The 17,311-nt window shown below is 37.2% G+C and overlaps 1 protein-coding gene across 7 annotated transcripts in view; it reads left to right on the forward strand.

The window, feature by feature from the left end:
* TRPS1 (transcriptional repressor GATA binding 1) overlaps positions 1-17,311 on the forward strand; it is a 273,674-nt gene that overhangs the window by 39,970 nt on the left and 216,393 nt on the right. For 5 of the 7 annotated variants that reach the window (XM_062188087.1, XM_062188086.1, XM_062188085.1 and 2 more), the window contains exon 2: positions 11,522-12,438. In XM_062188087.1, coding sequence (XP_062044071.1) covers positions 11,524-12,438 — 915 coding nt within the window. In that variant the 5' untranslated portion in view covers positions 11,522-11,523. Of the gene's footprint in view, positions 1-8,232; positions 8,391-11,521; positions 12,439-17,311 lie in introns of all 7 variants that reach the window. The other 2 variants (XM_062188083.1, XM_062188084.1) reach the window with 2 other exon arrangements.

A 17,311-nucleotide genomic window follows, 5' to 3' on the forward strand; every position in this document is an offset into this window, starting at 1 on the left:
GATGGAGATAAGAAATGATTTGTTGGGTTTCAGGTGGTGAAAAATCTTTTCTAAATGTGTGTGTCTGTAACTGTGTGTGTCTCTAGGTAGACTCTTAAGTGTATATTGAACTTAAATGTGAACATTCACTAATTACCTGTAGAAAATATCTAATGAGTGAGCCAGTTTCTGCCTCAAAGAATTCTTCGTACTGTACATACAAAGGTACTTTTTGTGGAAATGTTTAGCCAGCGTTTTGGCACTGTGGATTAAGCTACTGCTTACAATGCCAGCATCCCGTATGAGCATCAATTGAAATCCAGGCTGCTCCAATTCCAATCCATCTCCCTGCTAATTTGCCTGGAAAAGCAGCAGAAGGACATCCACACGGGAGGACTGGATGAAGCTCCTGGCTCCTGACTTCAGCCTGACCCAGCCCCAGACATTGCAGCCATTTGGGGAGTGAACCAACAGATGGAAGATTCTCTCTCTCTCTCTCTCTCTCTCTCTCTCTCTCTCTCTCTCCCTCTCTCTCCCTCCCTCCCTCCCTCTCTCCCCCTTTTTCTCTGTAGCTCAGCCTTTAAAATAAATCTGTTTTTAGAAAAGAAGTTTATTTTGACACACAAAAATGAAATCCATGAGTAGTTTTTTTTTTTTTTACAGTGTATGTGTTTTTCGTGATCTTTTTATTTTTATTTTATTTTTTATTTTTTTGGGCAAGCAGAGTGGACAGTGAGAGAGAGAGACAGAGAGAAAGGTCTCCTTTACCGTTGGTTCACCCCTCAATGGCTGCTGCGGCCGGCGCACTGCGCTGATCCGAAGCCAGGAGCCAGGTGCTTCTCCTGGTCTCCCAAGAGGGTGAAGGGACCAAGGACTTGGGCCATCCTCCACTGCACTCCCAGGCCACAGCAGAGAGCTGGACTGGAATCAGAGCAACTGGGACAGAATCCGGTGCCCCAACTGGGACTAGAATTCGGTGTGCTGGCGCCACAGGCGGAGGATTAGCCTAGTGAGCCTCGGTGCCAGCCTCGTGATCTTTTTAAAGACTCATTGTTTACAGGGATTTCAAAATTCATTTGCACTGAAACATTTTTAAGTTCCTTTTTCCAAGGACATTTTGAAGTACCCTCATATGTATCAAATCATTATCCTCTTGCTGCTATGTAAAGTAGGACTGGTGGGGCCCCAGAAAGAGTTGAGTATGTGGTTACCCTCTCACGATTGGATCTCTCTGGACCCTTACCATGTGGCTTTGAGTTAGAATTAAATCCCTGCTTCAGCGTAACTGACCATCTACCTGGCCCATTTTGTTTTCTTCCTTTTTTTCTAATTTTTTTTTTATAATCCTTGAGGGGCAAAGAGACTGAACTACCAATAAAACAAAATCTCGAAGGCCATAAAGCTACAGGGTAGGTCTGGGAGTCCATTCTATGTACATGTAATATCTCTTCTGCTTTACTCTGAAATGTGAGCCAGACAGATAGGAAGCTATGCTTCAAAGGCATGCAATCATAGACTGGTCTAAAACTAGGCAGGTGCTGATTGATACGGTCTGAGGCATTGTTCTACTCTTTATTATTGCACAGTTGAATCTTGGGACAGAGACTGGATGGAGTTGGGAGGAATGAGATTTATAACTGGGGAGGAGCGTGGGTTAGATATATTCTCTCAGGGTATCTGCAAGCATTTGAGAGCTACAGGTTGTAACCAAGTTAAGTTTAGATCACTCAGTGCAATGCTGGTGCTTCCTCTAATACCTTTGCACAACCCATATTTTATTAAATTCTATGCTGTATTCTGATTCCTGACTTAATTTTAATCATATAATCTATTTGTAAAATAAAGAGACAAATTTAATACTCTAGGTTTTAAATTGGTCATTATAATGGGATAGCATTAGAAACACTAATTGTAAAATAAAAGGGTTTCTTTATGCAGTAATGTTTATAAACTATTAAGCTCAGAGATAACATGTTTGTAAATGTATAATTTGGACATCTGGGGTCCGATTGTATGTGAATGTTTTATCTTCTGCCTTTACATTCATCTAAAATACTGATTTTTAAGTATTTCATGGTAACATATCCTGATCTTCTTTTAATGTTGAATTACTATGCTGGAAAAAAAAAAAAAACTCTTCAAAACAGTCCTCTTCAGATCAGAACATCTTAGTTTTCTTGCCAAGTCAATACAGGCATACTGTTTTCTTTTAAAACAACACATGCTTCAAAATCTTTGTTATTTCTTCCGTGATCATTACCTTCTTCGCATCTCCCTCCATGACCAGTGGAACGTTAGCATTGTTGGGTAAGTGGCATTATGTGACATAAAACCAAATGAGATGGGGAAATTCTAATCCAAATTGAACAGACTCTGCCTGTTTCAGTCCTTAGGCTCTTTGGTGCTGTAGTTGCTAATGTACAGTATATATATCTGAGAGGAATATTAAGTGTAGAATTGCTGTTAAGCTTAATTTGACCAAGGAACTGCCTTTAATTTTTTATTTAGAAGCTAATATCATGGGAAGAACAAAAAGAGTTCTGATTTCTTGTCATCTGTGTCTAAACAGTTATATTAAAATCTTGGAGATAGCTAAACTTGCAGTGGGCATAGGCAGAATGTTTTGAAATAACAGTTTTTTGGAAAAGGTTCTTATAGCTGTAACTGTCTAAGCCTGTTATTTACCCAGCGTCTAAATGATCTGTGTGTACTTCTTTTCCCCTGAAATATAAAACTTCTCTTAGAAGACAGAAAAAGTTGGCTTAACTTATCCTTTTATCAGAAGTTGTTTTTAAATATGGATTTTTTTTAAAAAGGTCAGTGTTCTTTGGGAAATTTTAGTGTACCTACCATAAGAGAAAAATGAGTCCATTGTTTATATGTGTGTATAATTTGTTTCTTATCAGAAGGAATGATGATGCTAAGTGTGTTAAATTAAGCAGTTAGCACTAAACAGGGTGGTAACTAAACCACATTTTACATCATCAGTGTATGTTTCACAATGTGAAAGATGTCTGTAACTGCTGTTTATTAATTTACATGAACTTTAAAAATACACACAGATAAAAATAATCCCTGGCCTTGTGAAACATATAAGTCCCTTTTGTTGCATGAATACATTACCCAATTCCTCATGATATTTGTGCCTTAACTGTGGGATCCTCCTGTGATTTGCTCTTTAGGCCACTGGGCCTCCAGTGTGTCCCAGCTTCCTGTGGTGTGGTAGGAATAAACGTGGTGGTTTGCGATTTACTTCCCAGTTTCATGAAGAACTGTTGCATATGATGGTGCAAATTTACTTCCTTCATTTTAGAGTGCGAAGTACATATATTTCTTTCTCTCTAAATTATATGACATACACACTTATCAGTATAAATTGCCGATATGCCTTTTTTTTTTTTTTTTTTTTGACAGGCAGAGTGGACAGTGAGAGAGAGAGAGACAGAGAGAAAGGTCTTCCTTTTGCCGTTGGTTCACCCTCCAATGGCCACTGCGGCCAGCACATCTCACTGATCTGAAGCCAGGAGCCAGGTGCTTCTCCTGGTCTCCCATGCGGGTGCAGGGCCCAAGGACTTGGGCCATCCTCCACTGCCTTCCCGGGCCACAGCAGAGAGCTGGCCTGGAAGAGGGGCAACCGGGATAGACTCCGGCGCCCCAACCGGGACTAGAACCCGGTGTGTTGGCGCTGCAAGGCGGAGGATTAGCCTGTTAAGCCACGGCGCCGGCCGCCGATATGCTTTTTAATCTTCTATCTACTTTGGCACTGTTATAAACAAAACAAAGCAAAAAAACAAAGAAGCACCTTGCCTAATACACTTGGATTGTTGTTGCCATGAAGTTAGAAGTATGTTGTCTTTGTGGCATGCATCCGTTACATTCACTATCATGTATATGTGTGTCAGTTCACCAAGTGGATTAGCATTGATTGACACCAATTTCTTTGGGCAAAACTGAGACAGCTGTTAGCTAGGTATTGGCAGGCCCAGCTGATAATTGAGGTTTTTTTTCCTGTTGCATTATAGATTGGAAAATTGACAAAAACAACGTCAATACTTATAAATTAAACTGTTTTTAATATATGAAGATTTTTCTGTAAATGCTAAGAAGAAATTTCAAAAGTATTCCTGCAAAGCACAGAACCTAATTTTATCTGTGGTAACCTAATTTACGTCCAGCAAAGTGTCAGTGCATATCATGACCATCAAGATAAGTAGGTGTATTTATACTATTCCGTGAATTACTCTTTTTAAGTGCTGTGTTTGGCTCTTCACCCAGGGACCTATTAAAATACCCTAACAAAGTAAAGGGTGAAGTTGAGGCTGGTTCATGTGCAGATGTCAGATTGGACTGTTTGAATCAACTGTTTTTATTCATTGTGGATATTAGTGTTTTTCTTTGATAGAACAGCAAAAGGGAAAACTACCTATGATTGACATGTTTCTTAATATGCTTAATGAAATTGTGATCCTACTCAAAGGAGAATTTTTAATACATTTGTATCTCACTAGGTATGAAATGAGAAACAAGTTCCCTTTCCTTTTGATATACTGTGATATGTACTTGCTCTATTTTAGTTATCCCCATTTAGTGAAATGGGTGTAGGCTTCTTTTTTTTCCCCCAAATATATTCTACAGTGTCATTTAGACTTCTTACGTAATCTTTGAAAGAGAAAAAAGTTTGATCATTTTCTTATAAAATAGTTAATGAAATCTTTTTTCTAGGATATATTTAGATACATGAGGATAAATTTTGGGGAATAGGACATTACTGCTTACTTGCCATGAATCTCCATTTACCTACCTAGTGCAGTTGAAATGAGATCTTTAAAATATAAAGAACATAGCATGATGAAATAAAAGCCCAATAAAATGTGTTTGAGCTAGCATCAAAACTCTTTGAAACAGGATATCTAAATAGTGTGCATTTTATCTCAGTGAAGTTTGGGGTAGTTCTAGTGTCCAGATGACTCTTAAATAGCTTTGTGCTTTCAAGCATATGTTAATAGAAACCATCATTTTGGATTAATTTGATGTGAATTAATAAGAGATTTATTTGATGAGAGTTGTTTGAAGGTGATGACATTTAAATCTCAACAGGATTTAAGACATCCAAAAATACCTTTAAAGGTTCAGGAACAGTCAATTCAGAGAGAGTCAATTAAGTAGAAATGGATAGCAAAGAACAAGCTCTGACATCAGGTTTATGAAGTTTGAAGCAGTTTACGGAAAAAGCGATCTACCATTGAAGTATTGCCCTGGAATCTGAAGAAATACAAAACATTTAAACTCCTTCAGTAATTCTTGGGTTTGTGAATTGGATAAACAATGTTCTCTTGCATTTTATAGTTCACTTAAGCAATCTGATTTTGATCTGTATATATGGGGTAGACAGAATTCGAGTGTTTTTTTTTTTTCCCTAAACCAATGAGCAAACACACATGTTCTTTAAAAACTGAACTTTGTATGTTATTCATATGGAAGCTATCTAGCTTGCTATAGGCCAAAGACTTGACCTTCCTTTTATTTTGCTATCACTTACTTAATTCTTTAAATTCCTTGTGAGGGACTTTTGATCAAAAGAAATATCTTGTTCTTTTTTTCTTTCTTTTTAAGAAAGCTACATGAAATGCATAATTAACAACTCAGTATTCTTAGGCTGGTGATAGAAGCAAGAAAGGAAAAAACATATTTATTAAAGAGAAGGACATTGTGGCTTTTCTTTTTGTGTGATGCTTTGATTTCAAACACTTGAAAGTTTTATTATCTGGAAAAACGAAAATAGAATGTCATCTGCTATTATATGTTATGAAAATAAGCACTACTACTTATAAGAAAAATCATAGTCAGCAGGATTTGCAACTGAGGATAGATTATACAATCTTGCCCCCCATTTTTTTGCAGTCTTGTTCAGCATATATGTGTTCATATGTCCATGTGTGTCATCTCCTTTCAAATACATACACATATTCATATACATAAATTTGAGGGCACTCAAATATATTGTGGAAAAATGGAATCTAAAGATGTTTCTTTTGGTACAAAAAATTTAAAAACCCATACATAGCATTTTCTTAATATGCATTTTCCATGAAAACTTTGAAGACTCTGTGTGTTTGTGTGTGTGTGTGTGTGTATAAATGTATTCGTTTATTGAATGAATGAATGTTCTGAGAAATGAATAACTGAGTGACCGGTAGACATCAGTGTTTTTAGGTGCTCTTAGTAGTTGGTGGCTTAATATTTTACAGCCTTTCACTGAGGTTGGACAAAGGCTTTCTAAGGTAAAAAAAAAAAGGCGCCTTAACCAGAATCTTTATAGAGTCATGGAGTCAGAGGGGAAGTTTAGGAACAATTTATTCTAAATCTCTCATCATACAGATAAGAAGAGAGGCTCAAAGAAGGGGATTTACCCTTGTTCTCATCAGCAGCTGATTTGAGTCAGAAACTAGGCACATGATCCCCACACCACTCTTCCTTCTTTGTTTGGGGCCAAGATAGTATAAAGAACACAAAATATTTTACTTTGAAGGAGTTTTCATGTACTGGAAATAAATTCTAGTTCTCATCTGCATTGAGTACACAGATGATACCAGCTTTTCTTGTTAAAATTTTTTGTTTATTTATTTAAGAGGTAGAGACAGAAAGAAAGAGCCCCCGTTTGATGGGTCACTCTCCAAATGGCCACAGTAGTCTGGACTGTGCCAATCTGAAGCATGGAACCTGGAATACAACCTGAGTCTCCCATGTGAGGACCAGGGACTAAGCCAGTTGAGCCATCTGCTGCTGCCTCCCAGAGGGCACATTATCAAGAGGCTGGAATCTGGAGCAGAGCTGGGACTCAAACCCAGGCCTGCAATATGGGATGCTGGCATCCCAGCTGCCATCTGAGCCACTAGGTCAAATGCCCATCCCTTCATCTTCCTTTTTAAATTGCTGCAATAGTTATTTATTTATTTCCTTTGTTGAATAATTTGTTTGATTATCTGTAAGTTCATTTGGAAGAAAATGTTATGAGTGTGTATTTATATGTATACCTGTATACATAGCAGTGAAATATAACTAAATCATTTATGGATTCTTTCACAGTATTTAGGTAATAAAAAAGAACTCATCCCTTTCACTGAGAAGATGCCACTCTGAGAATGTGATTCAGTCTTCTACAGAAGAAATGTTTGTCGTATTTATGTGAGCATTTTGATCAATGAGATAAAGTAATTAGCAGAATTACATTTTAGGTCTAATGCTGATTATTTCCACTGCATAAATCTGTCTAAATAGTAATGTAACATAGGAATAGTGTAATCACCTATAATTTTCTTTTTTACAATTTAGCTTATTATTGCACACTTTTTTTTTCTAAGAAAACTTTTAGATTTAAATTTTAATCTTGAAGGAAATCTGGTTAATTAGAAGAAGAAATTTGATTTTTTTTTCCCCTCAGATGGAATGTCTTATGTCTGAGCCATGGAAATTAATGCAAACAGCATTTTGGAGGAGGCTCAATATAATTTTTAATTTGTTTAAATATCCTAGCAGTCATATTACATAGGCTGTTGAAAGACCATTCGTGTGTTTGTGTAGGTGGAAAATACTATAAATGTGGACAGGTTCACCATTACACCTGAAAATCCAGGACCTGCGTGAGAAATCTTGAACATTATACTTCTTTTGGATACTTCAGTTCTCTTCGCTCCATTCCCTGTGAGCCCCATTATCTAAAGTGACTCTTTATAGTTGCTCTACCTTCTCTGACATTTCGCACATTTTTTTTTTTTGTAGTGTGTGTGTGAAGGATATTGCTATGTTGTTAGAATGATCAAGTTTAAAATGGAGTTGCCAAAACTTACAACTAAGGTGCCTGGACGTGATTATATGTTTTAACTGCTTGGAAACACTCTCCCTGTTAAGGTCATTGCTGGTGTTGACAAATAAAGATCTTCTCCCCCTTCCCGGTGTAGATAAGTGTGATAGTCCTTAGGCTAAGGGGGTTTTAGAGGTTAAATAATTTCACCATACCACGATCTGCTCGAAAATGGCTTCTTGTCCTGTAATCTTTTCTATCATGTTCCTCCTGCTGCTTTATTAAAACCCAAGGGAGGGAGAGGATCTTGCTCAAGGTCTGCTCATGCTTTTTTCAGACATTTTTCAAGCAGCTGACGGTGCTGGCATAATAATGTATTTTAGGTGTCATCCATTAAAGTATGTTTACCTTATTTAGGAAGGAATTTTTTTTTTTTTTGCTTTGTTTTACAGATGTGCAGATCAGCTCTCAAAATGTCTTCTGTGTCTTCCGAGCCTCTTCTCAGACAATCGCATTAGCCTCCTGCTAGTTGACTAATAGAATTAATAATTGTAGAAAGCACTCTAAAGCCACATGCCTTATGAAGTCAATGCTGGGTATGATTTTACAAGTATGTGATCTATTTTTTCAAGTGAAAATGTTAACTGGAAAAGTTCTTGGCACAAGCAAAACATCATGCAATCTGTTATTTGTCTTAGAGATAATAACTTGAGGGTGGCTATGGTCTTATGGTATCTAACTTATGACATGCTAGAGGAGTTTCTTCCACTTAGAAGTATTGCAAATGTGCTTATATTTACATAATATGTCACTCTGAAAAATTATGATGGTATAATTCCAGTAAAAATTATTTTTTCTATACTTCAAAGTATAGTCAACTAAATTAAGAATGATTTTTTTTTAAAAGCCCAGCAACTATAAAGAACATATCCCTGCCCTCAAAACAAAAAATAAAACCCAAATGACCTTTCTGAAACGTCTTTGAAGTTTTAGCAGTTTAACATTCTTTGCAATGTATATTGTTAAGGGCTCTATTCAGCATGAGGAGTTGGTGAGTCATATGCGTTCTAAAGGTTGTTCTTGGGTGGAAGAGGAACTGAAATCTGAAAAGATGATAATGTAATTAAATCATATTTTCTCTCAGGCACTAAAGATGCTGGGTGAGTAGTTTTTAAATATGACCCATTACATCTCTTAAGGAGAGCAATAAGTAAGAAAGAGCTAAATACCTTTCTCTGTTCTGAAAAGTAAGTTATTTTTAATATTAATCTATTTAGCTCTAGTCACCTTTAAGTATTTTACCTTAGCTCCTTTGCTATTGAAAATGTGAAAATATTGCCGTTTCTCCAATTAGCAAGCCATTAATTTATGGCCTAGACCACCACTTTATCTTCCTCTTGGATTATTTCTTCCTTGTTTCTTCTGGCTTCTGCTTTTGAGATAGGATTTCTATCCTTTGTGAGTGTTAACCTTATTTATTTCATTCAGTTGACGAGTCATTGTTAGCTTTTAGTCATATGAAGGGGAAAAATGTTAAAATACAATTGATATAGTTTTTCAGTATTTATCCAAGGAAAGACTATGTTGTGATAGTTATGTTATAATGGAAAAAATAAATCAGAAAATTCTGGAAGGAAATACAAGTCATGCCATCCCAGGCTATCACATTTTTAAATGTAGGGACATTAGACACTCTGCAACCAGGATTGTTCTTTTCTGTAAGCCAAGCTGAGAGAATGAATTTTCTAAAATGTGTATTTTAAATGATCACTAATTCTTTAAGCTTTCTTTTTATTCTTTCTTTTTCTTTTTCCATTTGTTGGCTACCAGTAAAATTGTTCTCCTGTCCTCCATGTGTTATTACAAGTGCTGAAAGCTACCTTAGTCACTTCAGACAGAAAAAACAGGTCTCCTAAAACTTTGATGTCAAGCCATAAGACACGGAAATGCAAACATTGAAACAAGACGATTAACCAGTATTTCCTTTTTTAACCATGGTTCCCTGGCTTAGTTTATTTTAGGCCCTAGTGGAGTAACACTAAGGTGAGATGGTTTCCGCCTTCTTCCCACAGAGGGTCAGGCAGGTTCAGGTTTACATTGCTTCATCACCATCACTTTCACTGGAAACCTTAGTCTTTCATCCTGTAAGAATTTTGTTGCTTTTCCAGAAGGAAAATTCTACATCCAGTTGATGAATAACATTATTGGTGCATTAGAAGAACATTTGCTTTCTTGAGTACAGTTCTATTTTTGAAATTAACCATAAAGTAGATTTTTACATTGCGAAGGATTCCTTATCCTATAACTAGTGCATTGTCCTAGTTCAGTGATTTATATTATAAAAATTTTGCTTGACCAGCTTTTCAGAGCGAAGGGTATACCAGCCTATCCAATACCAGTGTGGCTCCTCAGCCCTTGTGAGTAATAATAGACAAAAACAGCTAAACCATGTTATTAATTTGGATTTTTTTCAGTACATTTTGGATAATCGTGGGGTACCTAACTCTGTGAAACTGGTCCTCATGCTAGAGTCGGCTCATAGAGAGGCTTGTTTTATTAGAAAGTCACAGGTGGAATTTTCCAAGAGACATTTGGGGTGGTAACTTAGATTCACACAGCACTTGACAGTGCTTCAGCTGACCGATTAAGGGACACAGCCCCAGAACAGTCTGCGACAAGCCGTTGTTAATGCAGTTTTTTATGGACGTGACACAGATTGCTTCTTATTTCTCTGCATCCTTTGAGTTCTGACTCATTTTAGACTCCTGTAGAGGAATTTGTCACAGCATTCATATTTTGATCTTAGTTTCTGAAAGGCACAGTCGTGTTAGCACATAAAGGTGAGCCTCAGAGAAGAAAACTGCCATGGTTTTGAAATTTAAAGCTATCAAATGGCAATAGCGTAAGTTTCAACGTAGCATTTTACTTCAGTCAGCATGCAATGTGCTCTTGATGGTGACTCTTGCACGATTTTCAGCAGTTTGTGTGTAGAAATGTGGGATTTAGTTGGGTTTCCCCTTAGGCTGGCTGGAATCCTGACCTGACACTATGATGCCAGCCTCAAATGTGGCTTCAAGACTTGTGTTGGGAGGTCAAAGATGAAACATTTGTCATCCTCCATTTCCTGAAAGGACTGGCAGTTTCACTCTGTTTATAACAAAGCTGTTTCTGTCTTTTTGATCATGTAGAGATTCTGGCTGAACCTGTATTTATACCTTTGTCCCACAGTGTAACAATATTGAATTCCAGTTTAAGTTTATATGTACATATGCATATCAGATAAATACATAATATGTCTTCTTTAAACATAAACATGTATGTATTCTGTAAACATAACATATGTACACACTATATGTATAATGTACAACATGTATAAATATAGAAGTATGTGTGTATGCCCCCAACTATAACGGAGGAATGAAATTGAACAAAAATATAATCAGCAGGAAAGGATAAGTAACAAGAAGACAGACCTGCTAATAATAATGAAGCTTTTACTATTCATATTTAAAAATAATGAATGGACTGCTATTTGTGGCAAAAATAATTGTAAATGTAAATTGTTTGTTCTAGTCTCAATTCTGTGCTATTTTTTAAGCTTACTTTTCCCCTAGAGGAAAAAAAAAATGAATTATATACCTCACAAAATCCTGAATAGAATAAGTAAAATATTCTAGATTTGATCATATGCCTGTTATTTTCGATTAACCCTGCATCTGCCTTCTGTTTATCTTTTTACAGATATGGTCCGGAAAAAGAACCCCCCTCTGAGAAACGTCGCTAGCGAAGGCGAGGGCCAGAGCCTGGAGCCTAGAGGTGCAGAAAGCAAAGTATCTGGAAAGAGCAAAGACTTTTCTGCAGATCAGATGTCAGAAAACACGGATCAGAGTGATGCTGCAGAGCTAAACAACAAGGAGGAGCATGGCTCGCTTGCCCAAGATCCGTCTTCTAGCAGCAAGAAGGACTTGAAAAGTGAGAAAGCTGGCTTCAATTATGAAAGCCCCAGTAAGGGAGGAAGCCTTCCCTCCTTCCCTCATGATGAGGTGACAGACAGAAATATGTTGGCTTTCTCATCTCCAGCTGCTGGGGGAGTCGGTGAGCCCTTGAAGTCTCCTCAAAAAGCAGAGGCAGATGACCCTCAAGATATGGCCTGCACCCCATCAGGGGACTCGTTGGAGACAAAGGAAGATCATAAGATGTCACCAAAGGCTACCGAGGAAACAGGGCAAGTGCAGAGTGGTCAAGCCAATTGTCAAGGTTTAAGCCCAGTTTCAGTGGCCTCAAAAAACCCACAAGTGCCTTCAGATGGGGGTGTAAGACTGAATAAATCCAAAACTGAGTTCCTAGTGAATGATAACCCAGATCCGGCACCTCTGTCTCCAGAGCTTCAGGACTTTAAATGCAATATCTGTGGCTATGGTTACTATGGCAATGACCCCACAGATCTGATCAAGCACTTCCGAAAGTATCACTTAGGACTGCATAACCGCACCAGGCAGGATGCTGAGCTGGACAGCAAAATCTTGGCCCTTCATAACATGGTGCAGTTCAGCCATTCCAAAGACTTCCAGAAGGTCAACCGTTCTGTGCTTTCTGGTGTGCTGCAGGACATCAACTCTTCAAGGCCTGTTTTACTAAATGGGACCTATGACGTGCAGGTTTGTGTTTTGTATTGCGATCCAGCAAAAGTTATTAGTGTTGCAATGTGTGTGCTTGTATGCCTATTAAAACTAGGGGCACAGTACCCCCTGGGTAGCCTTCCAGATCCAGCACAAGAGGTGAACGCACTCCACAGCTCCTTCATCTAAATTCAAAGTTGTCTTTAGCCTCTCATCTTGGAAAGCAGTTCCAACATTTCTGTTAGGTTGGGAAAGTCTCTTCATGGAATTAGCTAAGCTTAATATTTCAGGATCTGTTTCATGGTAATTTGATATTTTCTCCATCTTCCAAAAGTGGCACTAATCTTTATGGTTGTGCATGGTAGTAATTCATGACTTGTTCTAATTTTAGATCGGAAGGCTTCTGCTATAACCTTTCCTTCAGTGAGTATCTTTCCTGTATTTCCTGTAGGATTTGCTTCTATGGTCAGCCTGACCAGATTTGGGTTCTATTGATAGTTACAGGGACATACTCCTGAAAAGGCAAAGTGATTGCAAATGAGAATTTGGAAACAACATTTTACATTGATTAAAATGAAGTCCATGTGATTGTAAGTACTAAGGACACCAAATGACCTTGATGCAGGCCAATAAAGCATTCCTTTCTGCTTTTAAGGAAAATGGCAATTTACAAAAACATTTAGCAGTAATTTAGGTTTATATTTTTATTAAAGCCAGCGTACCTTTTTGATCTCATTTTCCATCTTTAGTTTATGGCATATATGAAATGTAGGGGAAAAAACCTGTTACCATCTTAAAAAGAATGAACCATGGAACTGAATCGAAGGAAGGGCATTTGTGTAATTTTAGCATAGTCAAAACTCATAGCCAGCTTGAGAGAAAGTATATTAGTTTTGTTACAGTCTGTAGATTTTTATTGTATTATTAGGCCAGGGGGATTTCAAAACATATTAGGTTTAATATTAACCTTCTTTTGGAATGATTAGAAGTACCAGAGCAGTAATGAAATCACCTCATACTCATTTGAGCTACTAACTCCTTTTAGAAATATCTGTCATTTTTGTCAACAGCAAGAGCACCTTTGCCCTAGACCTCATGTTGCACTAGTGTCAATTAAGAAAGACAGGCAGAGGGGTTATAAATAAAAGGTAGTGAACATATTTTGAAACACTTATAAGAAGAACTAGCAGAAAAATTTCTGGTGTCTTTTGAATGTCCGAATCACAATCTTACCACTTTAAGGGAGATGGAAAGAAAAAGTCATGAAAATCCAGTTTCATCTTGGTAAAGCTCTCTAAAAATTTCATCTCACTTCATGAATTTCCACAAATAGAATTATTGCTGTGGAGCAGCAAATTAAGCCAACATAGTTATTATGCATGAAAGCTACATGCTTTGAACTGCTGTCTTATTAAAGATCATTTCACTGTCTTATGTCAGAGACACTGTGCTGTCAAACTATGATTGGAAAGCAAATACGTGTTTTAGATAAAAGGGTTGGAAGTGAATAATGTCAGTATGTGAAATGGTGTTTTATAATTAGCAAGTAATATGATGTTAATACCTGGATTTCCGGCAGGAGTTTCGGTTTGTTCACTCCAGGGACGACTTCTGAGGGAAGCTGATCTCGGCTGTCAGGAAGGCTCTAAAATGAAGATTACTAAGGCCTATAGTTTGGAAGAATTCAGATTTTTAAACACACTTCCATTTCCCCCCAAACAGTTATTTGTTAGGTTCTTAGTTATTTATAGTGAAGTTTATGTTTGGGGAGAACACTTTTCCTGGGCAGTGATTTTAGAAATAAAACAGATGTGTGAGCTATCTGAGTTTGAACTAATAGAAGTAGAAATAAAACAGCTGATGCTAGACGAGGCTGTCTACTAAGTCCTTGCAGCAACACACAGTAAAGAAGACGGAAAGTGGTAGGAAATGGCATGCAGAAAGATAATCTTGTTAAGATCAATTTTTTTTCAAGGAGAAATAATATTTCTAAAAATAGGAAAAGGCAATCTGTGGAAGAGTGAACGATTATTTCAAAGGAATGATCGGATTTTGAAATAGTCTAAAGAGAGTCAACTTCAATTGATGAACACTAAATATATTTTTAGACCAAATGCCAATCGTGAGTGCTCTGTACATATACCAGGTATGGATGCATAAACATGTGCCAGAAGAGGTAACTTCCTAATGTATTTATGTTGAAATAAATACTCAGCGTTGAATGAACAGTTCCTCTGTATGCATAAATTCAATAATGAAAGCACATTTGAAATTCCTCTTTTTACCCACACATTTGTGTTGCTGAAATGCTTTTTGAGAGGTTCTTTCCTTGGCACTTGCACTATGTGCAGACTAAAAGCAAGGGAGAGAAAATGCTGACTATAGAACTTCTTTAATGCAGTTTTGTCAGAAATATGTAGTATATGGCTTATATGTATTCTGATAAAAAATGTTGGTAAACATGAGTATTATAGGCAGATTATTATTCCATTTCAGGAATTACTTATATAAATCTGTAATTTGAGCTAATTGAAGTAATACATGAACAATTCATTAATCTTTTTCAATTAAACATTGCTTTTTTTTAAACCATTCAGAACAGTTGGTGTTTAATGATAGATTTATGACATTTTAGGCCAAGAAAAAAGGAACAGAAGCCAGAAGTAAAGAACTTAAAGAACTCTGTGGCTTTGATCTATATTTTGGTTTGACATGGATGTTTTAAATAATTTGAACTGACTTGAGTGCAAATACAAAATATACAGTTGGGTAAAAGAAGTAGCTTAAACAATTTCTAAGCTTTCCAGTTCTAAGATCAAATGACTTTATGTATATCTGGAGGGAAAACTGACATTCAGGAGTACTTTTACTGATAATAGGCACGTCTTTATAAATTATATCACAAGGAACTGAGTCAGAGGATTCCAGTTCTGTAAAAATAGTGTCCAACAGCAGCGTTTCTTTGTGTTGCATATTACCTAGAGGCTCAAACAGGATCATGGAGGTCACTTTATAGAGACGACCATACAACTGGGACTGTCTTTTCCTAGTGTGTCCAATTTAGGATGTTCCTCCTTGCACAGAGTTAGAACATCCAGCCCTGAAATTGGAAGAGGCATAGATATTTTACCATGAAAACCAAGAAAAGATAAAATTGCTAGCTAATTTATTGAACCCGAATGTTAGTTCCCCAGTTTCTCATTTTCCCTTGCATGTTTTATCAATTGTTCTGCTTAAAATTTTAAAAGTAAAGGATACAGCATGATTGGCAAGGTCTTCATGTGATTTTTACTATCTGTATTCAGCCTTTGAGGCTTATATGTAGACCCAATAATGGGACAAGCGATTGAGTTCTTAAAAAAGTAATTACAGCTTCTTTCTTTTTAATCTGCTTTATTATGCTTATATTTAAACCATCGCTGAATGGAGGCTTGCATTAACAACGCGGACTTTGCTGTTTCATTAGGGCTTAATGTGCTGTGCATTAGGGTGTTTGCATCATCTTTATGGGGGCGCTTTTAGCTCTCAAATCAGGTTATAAAAGTAGGAGTCCTGTCAACTTGTGCTTCCCACGGGAAAGTGTTTATACTATCCCAAGTTTATAAATGCTTATGATGTATCTGTTGCCTTTTCATATTAGTGAAACTTCTCTATTCTGCATTATTCAGGACTCCAAGAAGGAATTGCCTGATTTTGCCCTTTATGAACCTCTAAGGTTAACAGGAGAATTCCATGATTAATTTACCAGGGACTATCTTGTTTTTGAACTAAGAATGCTACATTTCTGTTTTGTAAATACTTTCATCATAGTTGCATAATACGTCATGATAGAAACAGGAAGAACAGATTTTAGTGACAGAAAACCATCCTTTCCCTGTGGATTTTCAACATATTTAATTCTATCATCTTTACAGATCCTTAACATGTACTGGTATGCTCATTTGAATAGGGGATTACATACAGTTTGGGTTGGAAAAAAGAAAATCAGGGAACATTACACTCATTGTGGCTTATTTTGACTTGTCTTGAATTTTCCTTCCAAATATTTATTTTTTTCCTGAGTGTTTCCTTTGATCTGGAGTAGGAGGGAAGTTGTACATGTTAGCAGGTTCTGTTTCTTTGTTTTTTTGAGTTGAGGACAATTGCGCTTTAGAAAAACTAGTAAATGAGACTTTAATCAATTCAAACTGTCTATACAGAATGGTGTTTGGCATAGGAATCCACACTTACTTTCCGGACTGTGCCTCTTTAACAAGTAATAAAATGTGCAAAATAAAACATATGCTCGGGGCCGGCACTATGGCGTAGTGGGTAAAGCTGCTGCCTGCAATGCCAGAATCCCATATGGGCTCCAGTTCCTCCAGAGTCCTGGCTGCTCCACTTCTGATCCAGCTCTCTGCTATGGCCTGGGAAAGCAGTGGAAGATGGCCCAAGTCCTTGGGCTCCTGCACCCGCGTGGGAGACCTGGAGGAAACTCTTGGCTCCTGGTTTCAGATCGGTGCAGCTCTGGCCATTGCAGTCATCTGGGGGAGTGAACTAACAGATGGAAGACATCTCTCTCTCTCTCTCTCTCTCTCTCTCTCTCTCTCTCTCTCATCTCTGCTCCATCCCTCCCTCTGTCTATGCCTCTCTGTAACTCAGCCTTTCAAATAAATAAATATTTTTTTTAAAAAGCATATGCTCACCTCAAGGCCATAAAGGAAGCAAAGTTCTGGCATCTGACAATTTATTTTCATCAGTGGAGATTGCTGAGGAGGATAATGGAGAAACCTCACTGGAGTGGATTGGCCATTTTAATTAATCCCCTTACCTGGATGACAGTTAAAATCTCCATTTAGTTTTGTTGCATTCAAGTTGGTATCATAAATGCCAGTCCTGCTTTGATTTGGGGCTTATTTATTATCACTTAAAC

The sequence above is a fragment of the Lepus europaeus genome, chromosome 4 (genome assembly GCF_033115175.1).
Source record: "Lepus europaeus isolate LE1 chromosome 4, mLepTim1.pri, whole genome shotgun sequence".
In the NCBI taxonomy this organism is placed as follows: domain Eukaryota; kingdom Metazoa; phylum Chordata; class Mammalia; order Lagomorpha; family Leporidae; genus Lepus; species Lepus europaeus.